Raw genomic sequence first — 18,008 nt, forward strand, 5'->3', positions numbered from 1 at the left:
AACTAAACCAATAACATATTTACACGTGGAACTATAGTAAACAACTAAACTAATATGTTACAATACGGCTTGTAGTTTGTTGTAAGTAATAAACCAACTAATGTAGCTTATGCAGAAACTACCAGTTATGTAAAATGAACTTCATTCCAAATATTGGGAAAGAGAAAACAAAATTAAAAAACTGGAAACAAACAAAGAAACTATTTTACCAGAATCCCTACTTCCCGTTGTATTAAATACTCAAATTTTCTTCAATGTCAAGGTTGTAGACGAACTTTTTGAATATGATAAAATGTTCTAGAATAAACATTATTAGTAGTTCTCCATTCATTTTGATGACCACTGCCCTAGGAATCCATATAAATAAAGGCTCTTGGAACTTCTCCATGTCAATGGGCTCGTTAGCACGAAGTAGGAAGCACGGACACACACTAACATGCATACTACTTGACCATTTCCTGTTAGTTATACTTAACATAAATAAGATGGAGGGGTCAATTTAGATAACTCTTAAACCTCAAGGATTGATAATACAAAATTGGTAGTACAGTCAGTTTGCAACTAATCCAAATCCCAAATAATCTTTTTGCACTTTGACCTTTAATTCGAGGTGGAAAAAAAAAACAAACAAAACAAAACAAACAAAAACCTTTTACAGATTAATATTTCTTCTCTGCTCGTAGAAGTTTCCCTCTCAAAAGTGGGAAATAGCTTTTACAGTTTTGGAGCAAGAGAGAAAAAATAAGAGTAAAGATGAGTTTGCGACAAACATGATATATACTTTATCATTGACAAGAAGAAAAATGTCTTGCAAGAGCTCTCCTTTTCTCTCTAGAGAGGAAGAGGCTGAACTAGCTAGGAGTAACAAAAAAGTTAAAGATGTCCATCATACCAGCTTCAATGCAGACCCAAGGCCATTCCTTGGGATCCACCTTCATGGGTAATGGGCAGGTTCCCCTCAAGGTTTCCTTCAAGGAGAAGCTTTTGGGTGATATCCCAGGGGCTTATGACCAGGAGGAAGCTGAACCTAAGATAGAACAGGAAACCTCAGTGCTCAAAGAAGGCTTCACAGTGGAACAATCTTACTTATAGAACTACAAACCATTCTACAGATAACAACATAAAGCTCTTGAAGAACAATCTTACTTACAGAACTACAAACATAAAAAAGGAAATTATTAATAAGTGAAATTTTGCACTGACCTAACCTTCTTGCATATACGACTTTTTATATTGGATATCACTTCCGTTATTGTCTATTTGCTAGCCAACATGACTTGGGTGACTCTTTGCTAGCCAACATTAGTTGGGTGAAAATTGACTGCAGAACAAACCTTACTTTTCCCTCACCATCCTTCTCATCAATATGCAATATTTGGTTTGCAACTGCACTACAAACCAGTTCTACAATCACAGGAACATTATAAAGCCCTTAAGCATCTAGGAAGACAATAGCAAGTTGATCCAAGTAAATGATAGAGTTTAAAAATCATCAATATGTGTGCATGCACAGAATATAAGCAAGCTTTAGCTCTGCTACTAGGATTACCAAATCTTGTACTACTCTGGCCATCTTGTACACTTCATATATCCACAATAGAAACATCCCGTGAGCCTCAAAATGGTCTGGTCAAAGGGAGAAATTGTGTGGACCAAAGTAGAGGGAGAGAGAGAGAGGATCCTGATTAATTAATTTTCCATATTTTCACCTCCTTTCTTGTTTGTCATATAACCTCCTTGGAGAAAATTATCATCTACAAATTCAGTCATTAAAATTGGTTCTCAAGGTTCCACTGATATGTTTCTTCTTCTGCCTCTCATAGCCATTCTCAGCCCATACGTCTCAAATATATCTGCCAAATCAACCGACCCTACTTCTCTCAATTTCTTTGCCACCTCCCCAAACATAACAACACCCTCCTCACTTGAATAATAATGCAAAAACTTGTTATAAGGCACCTCAAGCCCTTTCCTCAAACTCCTCTTTACATACTCTGTGGCTTTTAAAGACTTTCCCACCGTAACCAAACCACCAACAAAAATAGTTTCAAAATTCACAAGTGGGTAAGTTCCCTTCCTACCTCTCTTCCCTAAATGCCCTTGCAATAACATTATATAGGTATGCATTGTAGGCTCACACCCTCTCTTTATCATCTCTCTAAACACTTGTGTTGCTTCACTTGCCCTTCTTAACTTCAAAAGTCCTTTTATCAACCCATGGTACACACTGACATCCGGTTTCTCAATCTCTTCCACAATCCTATAAGCCTCTCTAACTCTCCCTCTCACCAAAAGCCCATAAATAAGTGATGCCAACATTAGATTATCGACCTGAATACCTCTCTCATGCATTTCTTCAAACATCATGCATGCTTGCGCATTCTTACTGCTTTTGCACATCCACTCAATCACAAGCCTATAAGTTGAAAGACCCAAATTGTCTATCCTCATCATTCTCATCATCTGAAATAACTTTAATGCCTCATCATACCTATTAATCTTGAAATGGGTTTCCATCATTTTCTCAACCGCATCAATATATCTGGCTGAAACCCTTCATCCACCACCAAATTCCAAACCTTTAAAGCCTCAACTAAATCACCCACATCACAAAAAACCCTTTATCAAACACTTATATGTAACCCCACTTGGTTTTATCCATTCTCTCAACTTGGACACAACAAACTTGGCCTCCTCAACAAGTCCATTCCCACACAAAGTCTCAACCACCTTATTCAAAGTCTCCAAGCTATACTCATACCCACATGCATTCATAGAGTGGAAAAACTCCACACACTTCTTCAACTCCCTTGCTGCCGCCAGGGTATTAAGCGCAATCCTAAACGTCTTATCATTGACAAGATGACGTTGTCCCATCTCATGGAGAAGCTCCCAGAAAAGCTCAATGTTGCGTGATTTGCCAATCACGTCGAGCAACTTGTTGAATGAGACAGAGGTGTGAGTGAAATGTGAAGTTGTGTTGACTTCAGTGTATTGAAAGAAGCGGTAGACAGGTTGCCATGAGTAAGGGAACTTGTTGCAGACTTGGGAGGAAGAACTCGTGGGTGAGGTGGTTGTCTTGGTCAAATTGTGACTGGCAAGCATGGAGCTTGGAGTGGAGTCTTGGGTTTGGGGAGTCTTGTTGCTGGTAGAGGATGGTGCAAACTCGAAGTAGGTGATCCAGGTTGGGAGGTGATATGGTGGTAATGGGTTTGGAAGGTTGTGGTGTGTGAGTAGAGTTGGTGCTTCATGGATAAAGGTGGTGGTGTGGAGATGGTTTATGATTAGGGGTGGCAAATGGGCGGGTTGGGTCATAAATGGGTTGGGTTATAGATGGGTTGGGTGTATAATTACCCATTTATCCGTTTATGACCCGTTTATATATAAATTAATTATCCATTACCAACTCAACCCATTTAATTAGTAACCCACCCATTTAACCCAATATGACCCAAATACCTTTAAAACTACTTAAATACCCTCTTGACCTCCAAAATACCCATAAATACCTAAAATGATGCAAATACCCCTAATCTTCCAAAATTACCAACATACCCTTGGACATCCAAAATTATCCCAAAAATCTCTAAAATTATCCCAAAATACCCATGAAACCTCTAAAATGACCAAAATACCCCCTAAAATCCAAAAAATGACCAAAATACCCCCAAAACTCAGAAAATGACCAAAATACCCACGAAACCAAAAATTACCAAAATACCCCCCAAAACCTAAAAAATGACCAAAATACCTCCAAAACCTAAAAATGACCAAAATACCCCCAAAACCCAAAAAATGACCAAAATAACCTTAAAACCCAAAAAAATGACCAAAATACCATCAAAACCTAAAAATGACCAAAATACCTCCAAAACCCAAAAAATGACCAAAATACCCCCAAAACCTAAAAATTACCAAAATATCCCTGAAACCCAAAAAATTACCAAAATACCCCGAAACCTAAAAATGACCAAAAATACTTCCAAAACCCAAAAAATGGCCAAAATACCCCCAAAACCCAAAAAATTACCAAAATACCCTGAAACCTAAAAAATTACCAAAATACCCCCGAAACCCAAAAATTGACCAAAATACCCCTAAAACCTAAAAATTACCAAAATACCCTCGAAACCCAAAAAATTACCAAAATACCCCTAAAACCTAAAAATGACCAAAATACCCCCCAAAACCTCAAAAAATACCAAAATACCCCCGAAACTCAAAAAATACCACGTACCCTTGAAACCCGAAAAATGACCGAAATACCCTCAAAACCTAAAAATGACCAAAATACCACCGAAACCTAAAAAATTACCGAAATACCCCAAAACCTAAAATTTACCAAAATACTTCTGAACCCTAGAAATTTACCGAAATAACCCTAAAACTAAAAGATGATAGAAATGCTCTCGTAACCTAAAAAATGGCTAAAATACCCTTAGAATCTAAAAGATTATCAAAATAACCCCGAAACCTAAAAAATTACCGAAATTCCCTCGAAACCTATAAAATGAATGAAAGACTCTTAGAACCTTTAATTTGTCAAAAATATCCTTGAAACATCCAAAATACCCTGAAACCTCTATTTCGGTAATTTTAGATGTTTCAGGTGTATTTTGGTCATCTTACATGTTTAGGGGCATTTTGGTCATAATTTGGGTTTCATGGGTTTTTATCGATCATTTTTTTAGGTTTTGGGGTTATTTTGGTCATTCTTTTTAGGTTTTTTGGGGTATTTCGATCATTTTTTAGGTTTCAGGGTATTTTGGTAATTTTTTTAGGTTTCTGGGGTATTTTAGTTATTTTTTAGGTTTTAGAGGTATTTCGGTCATTTTTTAGGTTTATGGAGTATTTTGGTAATTTTTTAGGTTTAAGGAGTATTTTGGTAATTTTTTAGGTTTAGGGCATATTTTGGTAATTGTTAGGTTTTGGGGGTATTTTGGTCATTTTTTAGGTTTTTGGGGAATTTTGGTCATTGTAATAGGTTTTGGGGTTATTTTAGTCATTTTTTAAGTCTTGGGGTATTTTAATCATTTTACAGGTTTCAGAGGTATTTTGGTCATTTTTTAGGTTTCGGGGGTATTTTTGGTAATTTTAAGGTTCCAAAGGAATTTCGGTCATTTTTAAGGTTTAGGGGGTATTTTGGTCATTTTTTAGGTTTATGAAGCATTTTGGTCATTTTTTGGGTTTTTAGGGTATTTTGGTAATTTTTGGGTTTTGGGGATATTTTGGACATTTTAGAGGTTTTGGGGGGTATCTTGCTCATTTTAGAGATTTTGGAGGTATTTTGGTCATTTTGTGGGTTTTGGGGGTATTTTGGTCATTTTTTGGGTTTTGGGGGAATTTTGGTCATTTTTTGGGTTTCGAGGGTATTTTTGTCATTTTTTGGGTTTTGGATGTATTTTGATCATTTTTAGGTTTTAGGGGGTATTTTGGTCATTTTTTGGGTTTCAGAGGTATTTTGGTAATTTTTTGGGTTTTGGGAGTATTTTGGTCATTTTTTTTTGGGTTTTAGGGGTATTTTGGTTATTTTTTGGGTTTTGGAGGTATTTTGGTCATTTTTTAGGTTTCAGGGGTATTTTGGTCAGTTTTTGGGTTTTGGTGGTATTTTAGTAATTTTTAGGTTTTAGGGGTATTTTGGTCATTTTGTGGGTTTCAGAGATATTTTGGTCATTTTTTGGATTTTGGAGGTATTTTGGTCATTTTGTGGGTTTTGGGGGTATTTTTGTCATTTTTTGGGTTTTGGAGGTGTAGGGTCACGATTCGTGGCGGACCGTAACAGTGTCGGGTTCGCACGTAAAACGGCCCTAACAATATCATTTGTAGAGCGTGGGTTTGAAAGGCTAGGCCTTGATCGATGGGCGATGGGTTTTTCATGGCGTTCATACAAGGCTAAACGATCGTCACCCCAAGAGTACTTCTCCTGGAGGTGGGCTGGGAGGCTCTCGTTTTTTGCCATTTTTCCCCAGCCCCCTTTTTGGTGCACCTTCCTTTTTATTATATAGTCCGGCCTGGTTGATCCTGACCCTCCACTTGTAGGTCAGGCGGGAGCTTATCTCTGTATCCGTCCCGTCAGCCGTCCCATCTGACTTTCTATTAGTTGCATGGATCAAGGTTCATACTGTCCAAACGTCTTTTCTTCTTAACCATCTCTGGGTATTGGCAGGTGCATTTACTGAAGAAAGGACGCGTTTTCTTTAGTCCAACTTTCACACCCTGCTTCCCTATGGGCCCCATTTCGTTCATATCCCCTGGAGGGGGCTGTTTGGGGGTTGCCCACACCGCAGTGTGGGCCTTTCTATTACAGCTCCGGAATGCCGAGGACAGGGTAAGTCCTCAGCCATTCCCTTCGCCACGTCGGCCACTGACCATTCGTCCTCGGCAAGATACCCCCTCGGTACGGGTTCTGGGCCCAGGTAGAGTTAGGGCTGGGTTGCAGACCTCTCGGGCCCACAGGAGGTATTTTGGTCATTTTTAGGTTTTAGGGGTATTTTGGTCATTTTTTGGGTTTCAGAGGTATTTTGGTCATTTTTAGGTTTTAGGGGGTATTTTGGTCATTTTTTGGGTTTTGGGAGTATTTTGGTCATTTTTTTTTGGGTTTCAGGGGTATTTTGGTTATTTTTTGGGTTTTGGAGGTATTTTGGTCATTTTTTAGGTTTTGGGGGTATTTTGGTCAGTTTTTGGGTTTTGATGGTATTTTAGTAATTTTTAGGTTTTATGGGTATTTTGGTCATTTTGTGGGTTTTGGGGGTATTTTGGTCATTTTTTGGGTTTTGGGGGAATTTTGGTCATTTTTTGGGTTTCGAGGGTATTTTTGTCATTTTTTGGGTTTTGAAGGTATTTTGGTCATTTTTAGGTTTTAGGGGTATTTTGGTCATTTTTTGGGTTTCAGAGGTATTTTGGTCATTTTTTGGGTTTTGGGAGTATTTTGGTCATTTTTTTGGGTTTCAGGGGTATTTTGGTTATTTTTTGGGTTTTGGAGGTATTTTGGTCATTTTTAGGTTTCAGAGGTATTTTGGTCAGTTTTTGGGTTTTGGTGGTATTTTAGTAATTTTTAGGTTTTAGGGGTATTTTGGTCATTTTTTGGATTTTGGTGGTATTTTGGTAATTTTTAGGTTTTGGGGGGTATTTTGGTCATTTGTTGGGTTTTGGGGGTATTTTGGTCATTTTTTGGGTTTCAAGGATATTTTGGTCATTTTTTTGGTTTTGGGGGTATTTTGGTAACTTTTAGGTTTTGGGGGTATTTTGGTCATTTTTTGGGTTTTGGTAGTATTTTGGTCATTTTTTTAAGTTTCAGGTGTATTTTAGTCATTTTCTAGAAATTTAGATTTTATGTTGTTTATTTAAATTTTAGATGGGTTTAGTAGGTATTAGTGGTATTATCCATTTAGACCCATCTAATTAAATAACCAAATGGGTCTTTACCCATTTAACCCAAATATTCAAATGGGTTAGATTAAGACTTATCCAAATAAGGTGAGTAATGGGTGGGTTCATGGATATGGATAAAAATTGCCACCCCTATTTATGATGGGTTTAATGGGCGCTATTCGTTTCACTATCATTGAGAGTGACTGATCTTGTTCACGATTCGCTTAAGCAAATTGCATTGAATTATATTTTGTCGTGTCAAATTGGAAACTTTATCAAACCAATTATAACATATAAATTGAAATTGACCAATTACACATAACATCAAGCTATAAAGTTCCTATAATGGGAAAAGTCGCCTTAATATATTTCAAGGTGAAAAACTCTTTTACAAACTAGCACTTCAGCTTGTAGAAGCTTCCCTTAAAAAAAAAGGGTCCCAATGGACAACACAGTGCAAATCATATTTTCTAGTGAGTTTTTAGAAATTGAACACTTGGAAGTTGGAATTGAAGAAAGCCAAAGATGGAATAAGATTGAAAACAAGCGTGAGAGATAGAGAAAGATTAGTACCTGGAAGATCAGCACAGACGCAAAGAGACAGAGCAGTAATAAAATGAATCAGGGGGTTGGGTTTTTTTCAGTAGAGTAACGCTTTACGAGAGAATTCACAAACTTCATTAAAAATAAAAAATAAAAATAAAAAAACAAAAAGTTTTATGGAGTAAAATTTATAATAAGTATAATTTTTTTGTTTTATATATAAAATAGAAATTTTATTCTAACATAATTTAAGTTAATATGTGTGTGAAGTACTCTCTTAAAGACTTAAACATACGCACCATTGGAACTATGGCCTTGTGAGAAACTCACTCGCTTGATCCAATCCGAAATGGGTTTTATTTTACCCATTAAAATTGTGGGTCAGTTTGACATGCGGGTTGATATTTTTTTTTTTGACCCATCAAGAATGAACTTGATCCATTTATCTATATAATTATATATGTAGGCATAAAAAAATATTACTTATATTAAAAAGCTTTTGTTATTCTTTTTAATTTGGGAGAAAATAAAGAATTGTTTGAAAGAAGATCCACAAAAAGTTCTATTTTTTGGCCTAATCAAAGGAATTCCAATATAAGTAAATGTATCTTGTTAACTCGCACAATCTGCCCAACTCACTGAATTGAAATTGCCTACATTTTCAATTGATCCGTTAGTTATAGATTTTGGTGGGTTGACTACGGTTTGAACTTTTTTCAGCTCGCTTATTGTGGCTTGTTTAAACATTTTGAATCCATAACTCTTGAAGTGGAAGCAAAGGCTATGGAAGAAGCAATTGCTTTTGCTTGGGACATGGGATCTAGGATGCTATATTTGAGGGTGACTCCCAGGTGGTTGTTAATGCCTTGATGGGCAATTAAGTTCCTCCCATTCAAATTGCTAATAACATTTCAGGCTCTCTGTCTTAGATTCACTAGTTTCGCTCTGTTTAGTTTCTACATGTTCCACGCATGGGGAATAAAGTATCTCATGCTTTAGCCTATCATGCTAGAGACATTCCTGAATTTATCACCTGGACAGGGGAAATTCCTTGTATTGTTGAGCACCTAGTGTATCAAGATGTACTTTTTTTATTCTCGTTTGAATGAAATTGCGATTTTTACATTAAAAAAAAAGAAAGGATATTCGATATTGTATCCCAATGTGCCCAAAAAAATGGATCATTTCAAAATACTAGTGCTTCTATACATTATACAGGATACAAGATCAGCATGTGTCATAGTCCACAGGAGCACTTACTGCGAGCTAAACTCCTAGAGAAAGGTGATAACATAGTCATTAAACCTGAACTAGACATGAACCTAATCTTAGAGTTGGGTTATTAGTTCTCTAGTTCAATCAATGGGTCACTGATTGAACCATAGGGTCAAATAAAAAGTACATAATTATATAGCTATAATAATAATTTTGATAAAACATAAAATAAAATAAATATAAGTTAAAAAATAGGCATATCCCAAAATAGCTAATTAAAATTAAGTTTAGAAGTTAGCCACCTAATCAAAATCATAATTTCACAAATGCAAATCAGTTTTGACTCCTTTTAAGTTAGTATTTCTAGCAAATTCACGAAATTGTCTCACTTTAAATAGCAAGGAAGTAGAAAAAGACACTATCATGGACCCTTGCATGTAATTTTTTTTCCTAACTACAAAATCTGCTTGACGAAAACAACCCATCTAGGTTGCAAAGGTTATAAAAACAATGTTGAAATTTAGTGGGTAAATCTGTTTGATGAAAACAGCCCATCTAGGATGCACAGGTTACAAAACCAATGTTGGGATTTAGTGGGTTTTACCAATTTAATTACATGAGTAGTCTAATTAATCAATCGAACCCGCTTACATATTGGTCACTTGGTTTATAGTCTGATCAATTAGGACGGTTTGGATTTTATAATTTATGCGTAACGACAGTTTTAGGAATTTTTTTAAGGATAATGACTAAAAACCTTAAATTATTCAAAATATCATAAAGAGAACTTGAATATATTAAGTTCACAAAAAAAAAAAATGCAAATAAATAAAGTATTACAATTTCTTTCTAGTAACAAAGAGAAAAAGAAAAAAGGGATTGATAAGAGATAAAATGGGACTCAAGAATGGAGAGAGAGAGAGAGAGAGAGAGAGAGAGACAGAGAGACAGAGAGATGTGATATTTGTTACAACTGCAAGTCGAATTGTTAATGAGAGCAAAATTATTATGATTGTAAAGCCAAAGAGACCATAACTGATAGTACTGCTAAGGAGAACTCATGACTACAGTATTACTCGATACATTTTTTAAGGAAAAATGAAATTAGAAATTATTTTTATGTAATAAGTTAAATGAATTACAAATTTGAATGATTAGAGATTTTTATTTTTTTTGAATAGTTTTTTGTTGGAAATTTGTTCACTTGATGTTCTTTTGTTTAGTCTCATTTTAGTGAAATTATTGTGAAAATGTTGTGAATATAGCATTATTTTTATTTTTGTTAAACTCAAATTCTTTGATAGGGTGATTAAAATATGTTAGCATTATGTGTGATACCCCTTTGTTGGTGCGTGCAAAAAAGTAAAAAGCAAAACTTTGAATGCAATCCTCTTGTTGGCGGTGGAAATGCATATGAAATTTTCATGACTCATGATAATTGTAAGGACCGGATTTAGACTCCTAGCCCAACGGGTTTATGGACTCAAGCCCAAAACAACCCAAAACAATAAATTTGTAGAGAATGGGTTGGAAAACTGGGCTTTCGTGAACTAGATAACAGAAAGACAGGATTTGATGCTAGAAAGAGAAAGATAACAGAAGTTTGTTAAGGAATAATGTTCGGATTGGTCTGAGGACAGTGATTCTTTAATATTTACTCTTAAAGCTTTATTACAGATTTTGTTTACAGATTTTTTCTCCCCCTCTTCATGGAGGGTCTTTCACGTTATATAGCCCTCTTTGGACCATCTTGATCTTACACTTGTTGACCATTTGAACCCTTACTTGAGTACCTGTTCCATCAAACACCTTCCTTGGCTTTCTGTGAGTTGCGGTTGCCAAGGCAATACTGTTCAGGGATCTTCTTCACATAAATGCGACCAGAAAAGTAGCTGCAGTGCATTCAATGTGGTGATAGCATCTTTCCTTTAGATATTTTTTTGGGGTTTTCTTCTCTCTTGCACGTTTCTGGGATACGTCCTTGTCATTGATGCATCCTGGGAGGTCACCTTGATCATTAGGTCCGGTGTTTGACCTATTCCTAGCCAGTCCGAGGAGACACTCCTCCTCGGACAACCTTCTCATTCCATGTTCTGTTCGTAAATTCTAACTCAAAACAATTTGTACTGCTTGCTTATCTTCGGATTACTTACCTCCTCAGATAGGGCCCAAGGCCCAGTATGTGATCCAGGCCCTTAACCCCACAATAACCACATGCAATGTAGATACCTATCTATAGGTAAAATAAATAAATAAATATTAAAAAAAAAAAAAAACACACACACACACACACACACACAATGTTGAAAGTTGGGACTCATCATTTGAGTATTTGACTTCTTGGCACTCTTTTGTTTTTTGAGAATCAACTTCTTGATACTTGGCTCTTCATCAAAGTGATGATTCTTTTTTAGAGCTTCCCACCGCTGCACCACAATTGCTAGTTGTTATTCAACGTATTATACTAACATATACTAGCCTCGTCATACGTGCTTTGCACGTGTGATGGGGTTCTTTTTCTATTTTGAGTTTAATATAATTTTCCAATTTGAATTTATTTACTATTAGTGAGGGTACACAAGAAGAGGTTTTTAAAGAACTAAAATTTAAGATTTGAAATGGAGTAAAATGCTAGATTTTATTAGTGTGTGCTAGTTTTTAGGGAAAAAAAAAATTGTATTTGATATGCTTAAGATATACTCCCTCCGTCTCACTTATTTTGTCATGTTTGAAAAGTCAAACTTTTTAAGGAAATATCATTTATTGTCTTGTCTACCTTTTAAAAATGTATAAGTTTCCAAAACTATCCTTAAAAAAATTTATCAAAAAATTGAATTAGTAAATTAATAGGGGTAAAATAGGAACATCAGTAAATTAATGACTTTTATTTTTAGAAAAAAGACAATATTTTGGGACATCTCAAAATGGAATAGAGGACAAAAAAAAGTGTTACAGAGGGAGTATTTAAATAGAGAGTGCTAATTTTTAGGAAAAAAGTTTCTCTGAATTTTTTTTTTGAATTTTGTTGAATTACAATTTTAACCTTATTTTTTATTTTTTAAAAATAAGAATTATCTAATTAAATTAGGTGTATTTTTGACATTTTTTGAAATCATAATTAACTTTCTGAATTTTCTTAATTTATAGAGATAACTTCTCAATCGGTGAACATGCATTAACGTCAAGTCCACATAACATTAAGAAGAAACTAGAGCTAAGTAGTTGTATGAGCCTTCCAAAATATGCATACATACATTTTGTAATATTTTAATAAGATAATGGGGGGAGTGGACTTATGGGGAAGACAGAGTCTTCAAAAATAACAGGTAAGAAAAGTTTAATTAGTAGCTTTCTCTCCTAAAATTTGTTTGGGAGAAAATATATAATCGCAACTCTTTTTAAGTCATTGATATGCCAGATACCTTTAATCATGAAAACAAGTGACACCATTATTAGAAGTCTTTAATCTTGTTAACGTCTCACTGAGTCTTTGGTCATTGTTCAAAACTTCCAATGTCTTTTGGTCATTGTTTGAAACTTTCAAAGACTTGGAAAGTTATAATCTTAAAATTTTGGACTATATAACAGTTGTTTGGTATAGATTGTATAATTGCAAGACTAAGTGTATGGAAATGATCAAATGTGTAGCAATCATAATATCCCGGTCAATTTTACGCCTTCCATTACTTTTTCATTAGAGGTGTAATTTGTAATTTACCTTTGTTTAATAAGTAGTACCTAGGCCCAAATCCACGTGGGTGAGACGTATAAGAATGGATTGTGGGCCTGGCGGGCCAAGTAGGGTGCCCGGCATTCAAACCTTGGGAAAAAGAGAATCAATGCAAGGTCCATATGAAGAAACTGATGGGCAGAGTACGAAGAGAGGGAAGGTAGAAGATACAGCAGCAAAATCTAATGTTTTATCGGCGGGGGTGGATAGGCACCCTTGCCGAGAGCAATGAAACTCCTAAGTTGGAACTGCTAAGGGCTTGGGAACCCTTGGACAAGTCGAAGCCTTCGCAAAATTGTGAGGGAACAAGCTCCCATGGTGTGTTTTTTGATGGAAACAAGATTAGATATGGAAGGGTTTGACAAGCTGTATGGGGATTTGCCGTATCGGAATCGTATAATTGTAAAACAGCCAGATACTGGGGGTGGACTAGCCATGTTATGGAAGACTGATGTGGATATTGATCTAGTAAACTTCACTGCTAATCATATTCTAGTAAAGGTAAAGGAGGAAGATGGCTTCTTGTGGTATTTGTTAGGCTTTTATGGTTGGCCGGATCAAGCCCAACGTGCAAAATCTTGGGCACTTCTTAACCATTTAAGGACATTGGTGGATGGCCCGTGGCTATGTATTGGGGACTTCAACGCTATCCTTCACTCTTCAGAGAAGCTGAGTAAGAGACCTTGTCAAATGAGCCAAGTAGATTCTTTTCGGGATGCACTGGATGATTGTAAGCTTGAAGATTTGGGTTACCATGGCTACCCTTATACCTGGAACAACAAAAGACCAGGTGAAGCTAATACAAAAGTACGATTAGACCGAGCTGTAGCAACAAAGGAGTGGAGAGATAGATTCCCTTTAAGCAAACTTTGCCATCTTTCCCCACATGCCTCGGATCATCTCCCTATTCTTCTTCAAACAAAGGGTTATTCAAAGCATAGAGCAAATGGGGGTGGAGGTTTTAAATTTGAGGAAGCTTGGCTTATGTGGGAAGAGTGTGATGCCGTGGTGGAGAATGCATGGACTATGCATGGGAATAAGGGGTTCGGGTTATCACAAGTAAAACAGAAAATTGATGCATGTGGGATGGAACTAAAGACGTGGGGTGCTGGAAAAACAAACCCGGACAAGGAAGCTATCAAACAGCTACAAAAAAGACTTGATATTTTGAATTCAGGGGAGACCACAAAAGCTTCTAGAGATGAGTACTTGGCTGTTTCAAAAACTTTGGATGATCTATTACTCAAACAGGAAATATTTTGGGCTCAAAGATCAAGAATATCATGGCTCAAGCATGGGGATAAAAACACAAAATTTTTTCATGCCTAGGCATCACAAAGGAAGCGAAGGAACCACATCCAAAAAATTACAAAATCTGATGGTGGATGGGTCGAGGAGGAGGAGGATATAGCTAGTGTGGCAATTGATTATTTTAACAATTTATTTGCTGCAGGTAACTGTGACCAAATGGAGGAGTGCCTAAGCAAGGTGACTAACAAAGTGACCCCCAGTATGATACAGACTCTGTCTAGTGACTTTAGTGCAGATGAAATAAAGGCGGTAGTGTTCCAGATGGCACCAACAAAGGCACCTGGACCTGATGGTATGAATGCCCTTTTCTACCAAAAGTTTTGGCATATTGTGGGTGATAATATTGTTAGTGCGGTGTTGGATTTCTTTAGCTCAGGCTGTATGGCATCTAGACTTAATCATACTAATATTGTGTTAATTCCTAAAGTGAAACAACCTGAGAAAATGTCTGATTTTCGCCCTATCAGCCTTTGCAATGTCATGTATAAAATTATTTCTAAAGTCTTGGCTAACCGTTTGAAGCAGATTCTTCCCCATGTTATTTCCCCTACCCAAAGTGCTTTTGTTCCAGGGAGGCTTATCACAGACAATGTTCTGTTAGCATATGAAACACTCAATGCCATGCACATTCGGAAAAAAGGGAAGAAGGGTTCATTGGCCTTGAAGCTAGACATCAGCAAGGCTTATGATAGGGTGGAGTGGCCATTCCTGAAAGGCATTATGGTGAAATTGGGATTTCCAGAAAGGTGGATCAGTTGGGTGATGGAATGTGTGACTTCCCCATCCTACTCTATTCTCATTAATGGGAAGCCATATGGTAACTTGCTACCCTCTAGAGGGCTCCGTCAAGGTGATCCTCTATCACCATATTTGTTTCTCTTGTGTGCTGAGGGCTTTACTGCTCTGTTGGAGAAAGCTGTACAGGAGAGACGAATTAATGGAGTTTCTATTTGTAGAAGGGCGCCTAAACTTACCAACCTGATGTTTGCAGATGACTCATTGCTTTTTTGCCAGGCCACTCTTTCTGAAGTTAGTGTGATAATGGAGATTCTCCAAGTTTATGCAGGTGCTTCAGGCCAGTCTATTAATTTGGAAAAATCCTTTGTGTATTTTAGTGGCAACACTCCGTTGGAACAAAAACAAGCAATTGGATCTACACTAGGAGTGAAGGAGGTGGTAAGATTTGAATCGTACTTAGGCTTGCCTACATTGATTGGTCGTGGAAAATACCAAACTTTCTCCTATATTAAGGATAGAGTTTGGAAAAAATTGCAAGGGTGGAAGGGGGCGATGTTGTCTAGGGCGGGAAAGGAAGTACTTATAAAGGCGGTAGCCCAATCTTTACCCACATACACGATGGGGGTCTTTCAATTGCCATTGAGAGTATGTGATGAACTCAATGCCTTGTGTGCAAAATTCTGGTGGGGCCAAAATGGAAGTGAGAGGAAAATCCATTGGAAGAGTTGGAGCTACTTATCTAGGCCTAAGAAAGAGGGTGGTATGGGATTTCGTGACTTGCGGAGCTTTAACCTTGCTATGCTTGCCAAGCAAGGTTGGAGATTATTACAGGACCAAGACTCATTATTGTTCCAATGTCTTAAAGCCCGTTACTTCCCACAGTGCAATTTTCTTGATGCCTTGGAATCACAAAACTGCTCTTATACTTGGAAAAGTATAATGGCAGCTATGCCGATCTTGAAGCAAGGATGCTGTTGGAGGGTGGGTAATGGCTCATCAATTAGAGTTAAATTGGATAAATGGATACCCAACGAACTTGCTAACAAAGTGCTATATCCTAGTCTCGTGGAGGAGGAGGATTGGATGGTAGAAGATCTTATTGACTCGGACCTTAATTGGTGGAACAAAGAGCTAATCATGTCAAGCTTCCATAAAGAAGATGCTGAGGCAATCTGCAGGATTCCATTGAGCCATAGACAGGTTCCGAACTCTTTATACTGGTTGCACACTAAGGATGGAGTGTATTCTTGTAAATCTGGGTATCAGGTGGCAAGACGGTTGTTGAGAGAGGATGGCTGGACAAAGTGTTCGTCTGGTCCAAGTGGTATGCGGGTTTGGTCGAAATTATGGCATCTTAGAGTCCCTAATAAGATCAAGGTGTTTGGGTGGCAAGCTTGTCAGGAAATCCTCCCAACCCGGGTGAATCTAGCCAAAAGAAGAATTATCCCTGATAACTTATGTCACTGCTGTAGAAGCTGTCCTGAAATAGGAGTGCATGCACTATGGGAGTGTGGTGCTGCCCAAAGCGTGTGGGCGGGGTGCTTGGCTAGAATTCAAAAAATTCCTAATGACCAACGTGACACCTTGTAGCTGTTTGAAGAGCTTATGGATAGACTTTCATGGCCGGAGTTTGAGCTATTTCTCGTACAGGCTTGGCTTATATGGAATCAAAGAAATACAGTGGTTCATGGTGGGGCTTTTAAGGAACCGAGTTGGCTTAACAAAAGAGCAACTGAGTTCTTGGACGAGTTTCATAACTCTCAAGTGCAGCTGTCTACTTCAACTCCCACGGTGTCAAGAAACAGTTGGCAACCTCCTCCAGTTTCTGTCTATAAAGTAAACTTTGATGCCGCCATTTTTTCAGAGTTGAACTATTCAGGTTTTGGTGCAATTATCCGGAACGATAAAGGGGAGGTGATGGCAGCTATGTCTATCAAAGGACCACCTGTTACCTGTAGCGAAGAGGCAGAAGTTCTTGCTTGCAGGAAGGCGCTGGAGTTCACAGTGGATGCAAGCTTCTCAAACGTGATGCTTGAAGGGGACAATGAAACTGTTATGCGGACTATTTCCTCTTCGTCTAAGAACCACTCCTGGCTGGGTAATATTTATGATGATATTAAATGGCTTATGCGTGGGTTGCAAGTGCTTTCTATTAACAGTGTAAAGAGGGGGGGTAATGAGGTAGCTAATATACTAGCTAGACATGCTAAGAATACTGTTGATGGGATGTTTTGGTTAGAAGACTCCCCTCCCCCAGCTGTAGCTGCTTTGTACTTTGACTCTATTCATATTAATGCATAATACATCACTGAGGTGACTTTCAAAAAAAAAAAAAAAAAAGTAGTAATGAATAAAAAGGTCAGATAGAGACCTCTTAGTGTAGAATATACATATTTATTAAAATCGGTTCAAGGAAATTTAATCAAACCTAAATTAAAATTTATTTACTATTAGGTTGCTTTATTTGAAAAGATAGTATATTCTAATTGGATATAACTATAAATGGAGACATCAAGGATTTCAATCCTCCCTCTTCTGTATAACCATCGAATTAAAAAAACAAAAAAACTTCAAAACATGTGGTACTATTAGAGAAGACTTTAATCCTGATAGCAAGAAGTCTTTGATTAGTGTTTGTAAAATAAATTTAGACGTTGATTAGTGGTCCCACTATCGACTAGCATGACTTTTGAGCTATATAATTGTTTGATGATATACAACTACTCTTTTCAAGTCATTGATTCTCTAAATTCATTCAAACTTGAAAACATGTGTTATGGGAGAATATACTTCAAAACTCGTGCCTAGATTTTTATAGCTCAATTAGTTGACACTTTCTAGTATCTTCATGATTCAAAGCCTTCTCCTTTGTTATAACTATGGAATTATCCAATAGACTTCAAAACATGTGAATCTGTTAGAAGACTTTAATCCTAATTATATTGAATGAGTCTTTGGTTAGTGTTTAGAAATTCAATTTAGACTTGGAAAGTAATGGCATCATGGTCCAACTATTAACTAGCATGACTTTTGGACTATATAACTATTTGCTAAAGATTCATGCTAGATTTTTTTTTTTTTCCCTTTCTTGGAGAGTTAT

The 18,008-nt window shown here is 36.9% G+C and overlaps 2 protein-coding genes and 1 pseudogene across 2 annotated transcripts; 2 read left to right on the plus strand and 1 right to left on the minus strand.

The window, feature by feature from the left end:
- Positions 1-581: 581 nt before the first annotated feature.
- Positions 582-6,344, minus strand: LOC115966977 (annotated as a pseudogene).
- Positions 6,345-13,207: 6,863 nt separating this feature from the next.
- Positions 13,208-14,188, plus strand: LOC115966978. The gene has a single exon (XM_031086099.1). The coding sequence runs from the start codon at positions 13,208-13,210 to the stop codon at positions 14,186-14,188; it is 981 nt and encodes a 326-aa protein (XP_030941959.1).
- A 2,325-nt stretch (positions 14,189-16,513) lies between these two features.
- On the plus strand, positions 16,514-17,209 carry LOC115966980. Its single transcript, XM_031086100.1, has one exon. It carries the CDS (start codon positions 16,514-16,516, stop codon positions 17,207-17,209), a length of 696 nt encoding a protein of 231 aa, XP_030941960.1.
- Positions 17,210-18,008: the final 799 nt, after the last annotated feature.

The sequence above is a fragment of the Quercus lobata genome, chromosome 11 (assembly GCF_001633185.2).
Source record: "Quercus lobata isolate SW786 chromosome 11, ValleyOak3.0 Primary Assembly, whole genome shotgun sequence".
Classification (NCBI taxonomy): Eukaryota; Viridiplantae; Streptophyta; class Magnoliopsida; order Fagales; family Fagaceae; genus Quercus; species Quercus lobata.

What these genes read in the sequence shown, in the direction of transcription:
- LOC115966980 (XM_031086100.1), top strand. Translation starts at nt 16,514, where the DNA reads ATGGATAGACTTTCATGGCCGGAGTTTGAGCTATTTCTCGTACAGGCT.
- LOC115966978 (XM_031086099.1), top strand. Translation starts at nt 13,208, where the DNA reads ATGGAAGGGTTTGACAAGCTGTATGGGGATTTGCCGTATCGGAATCGT.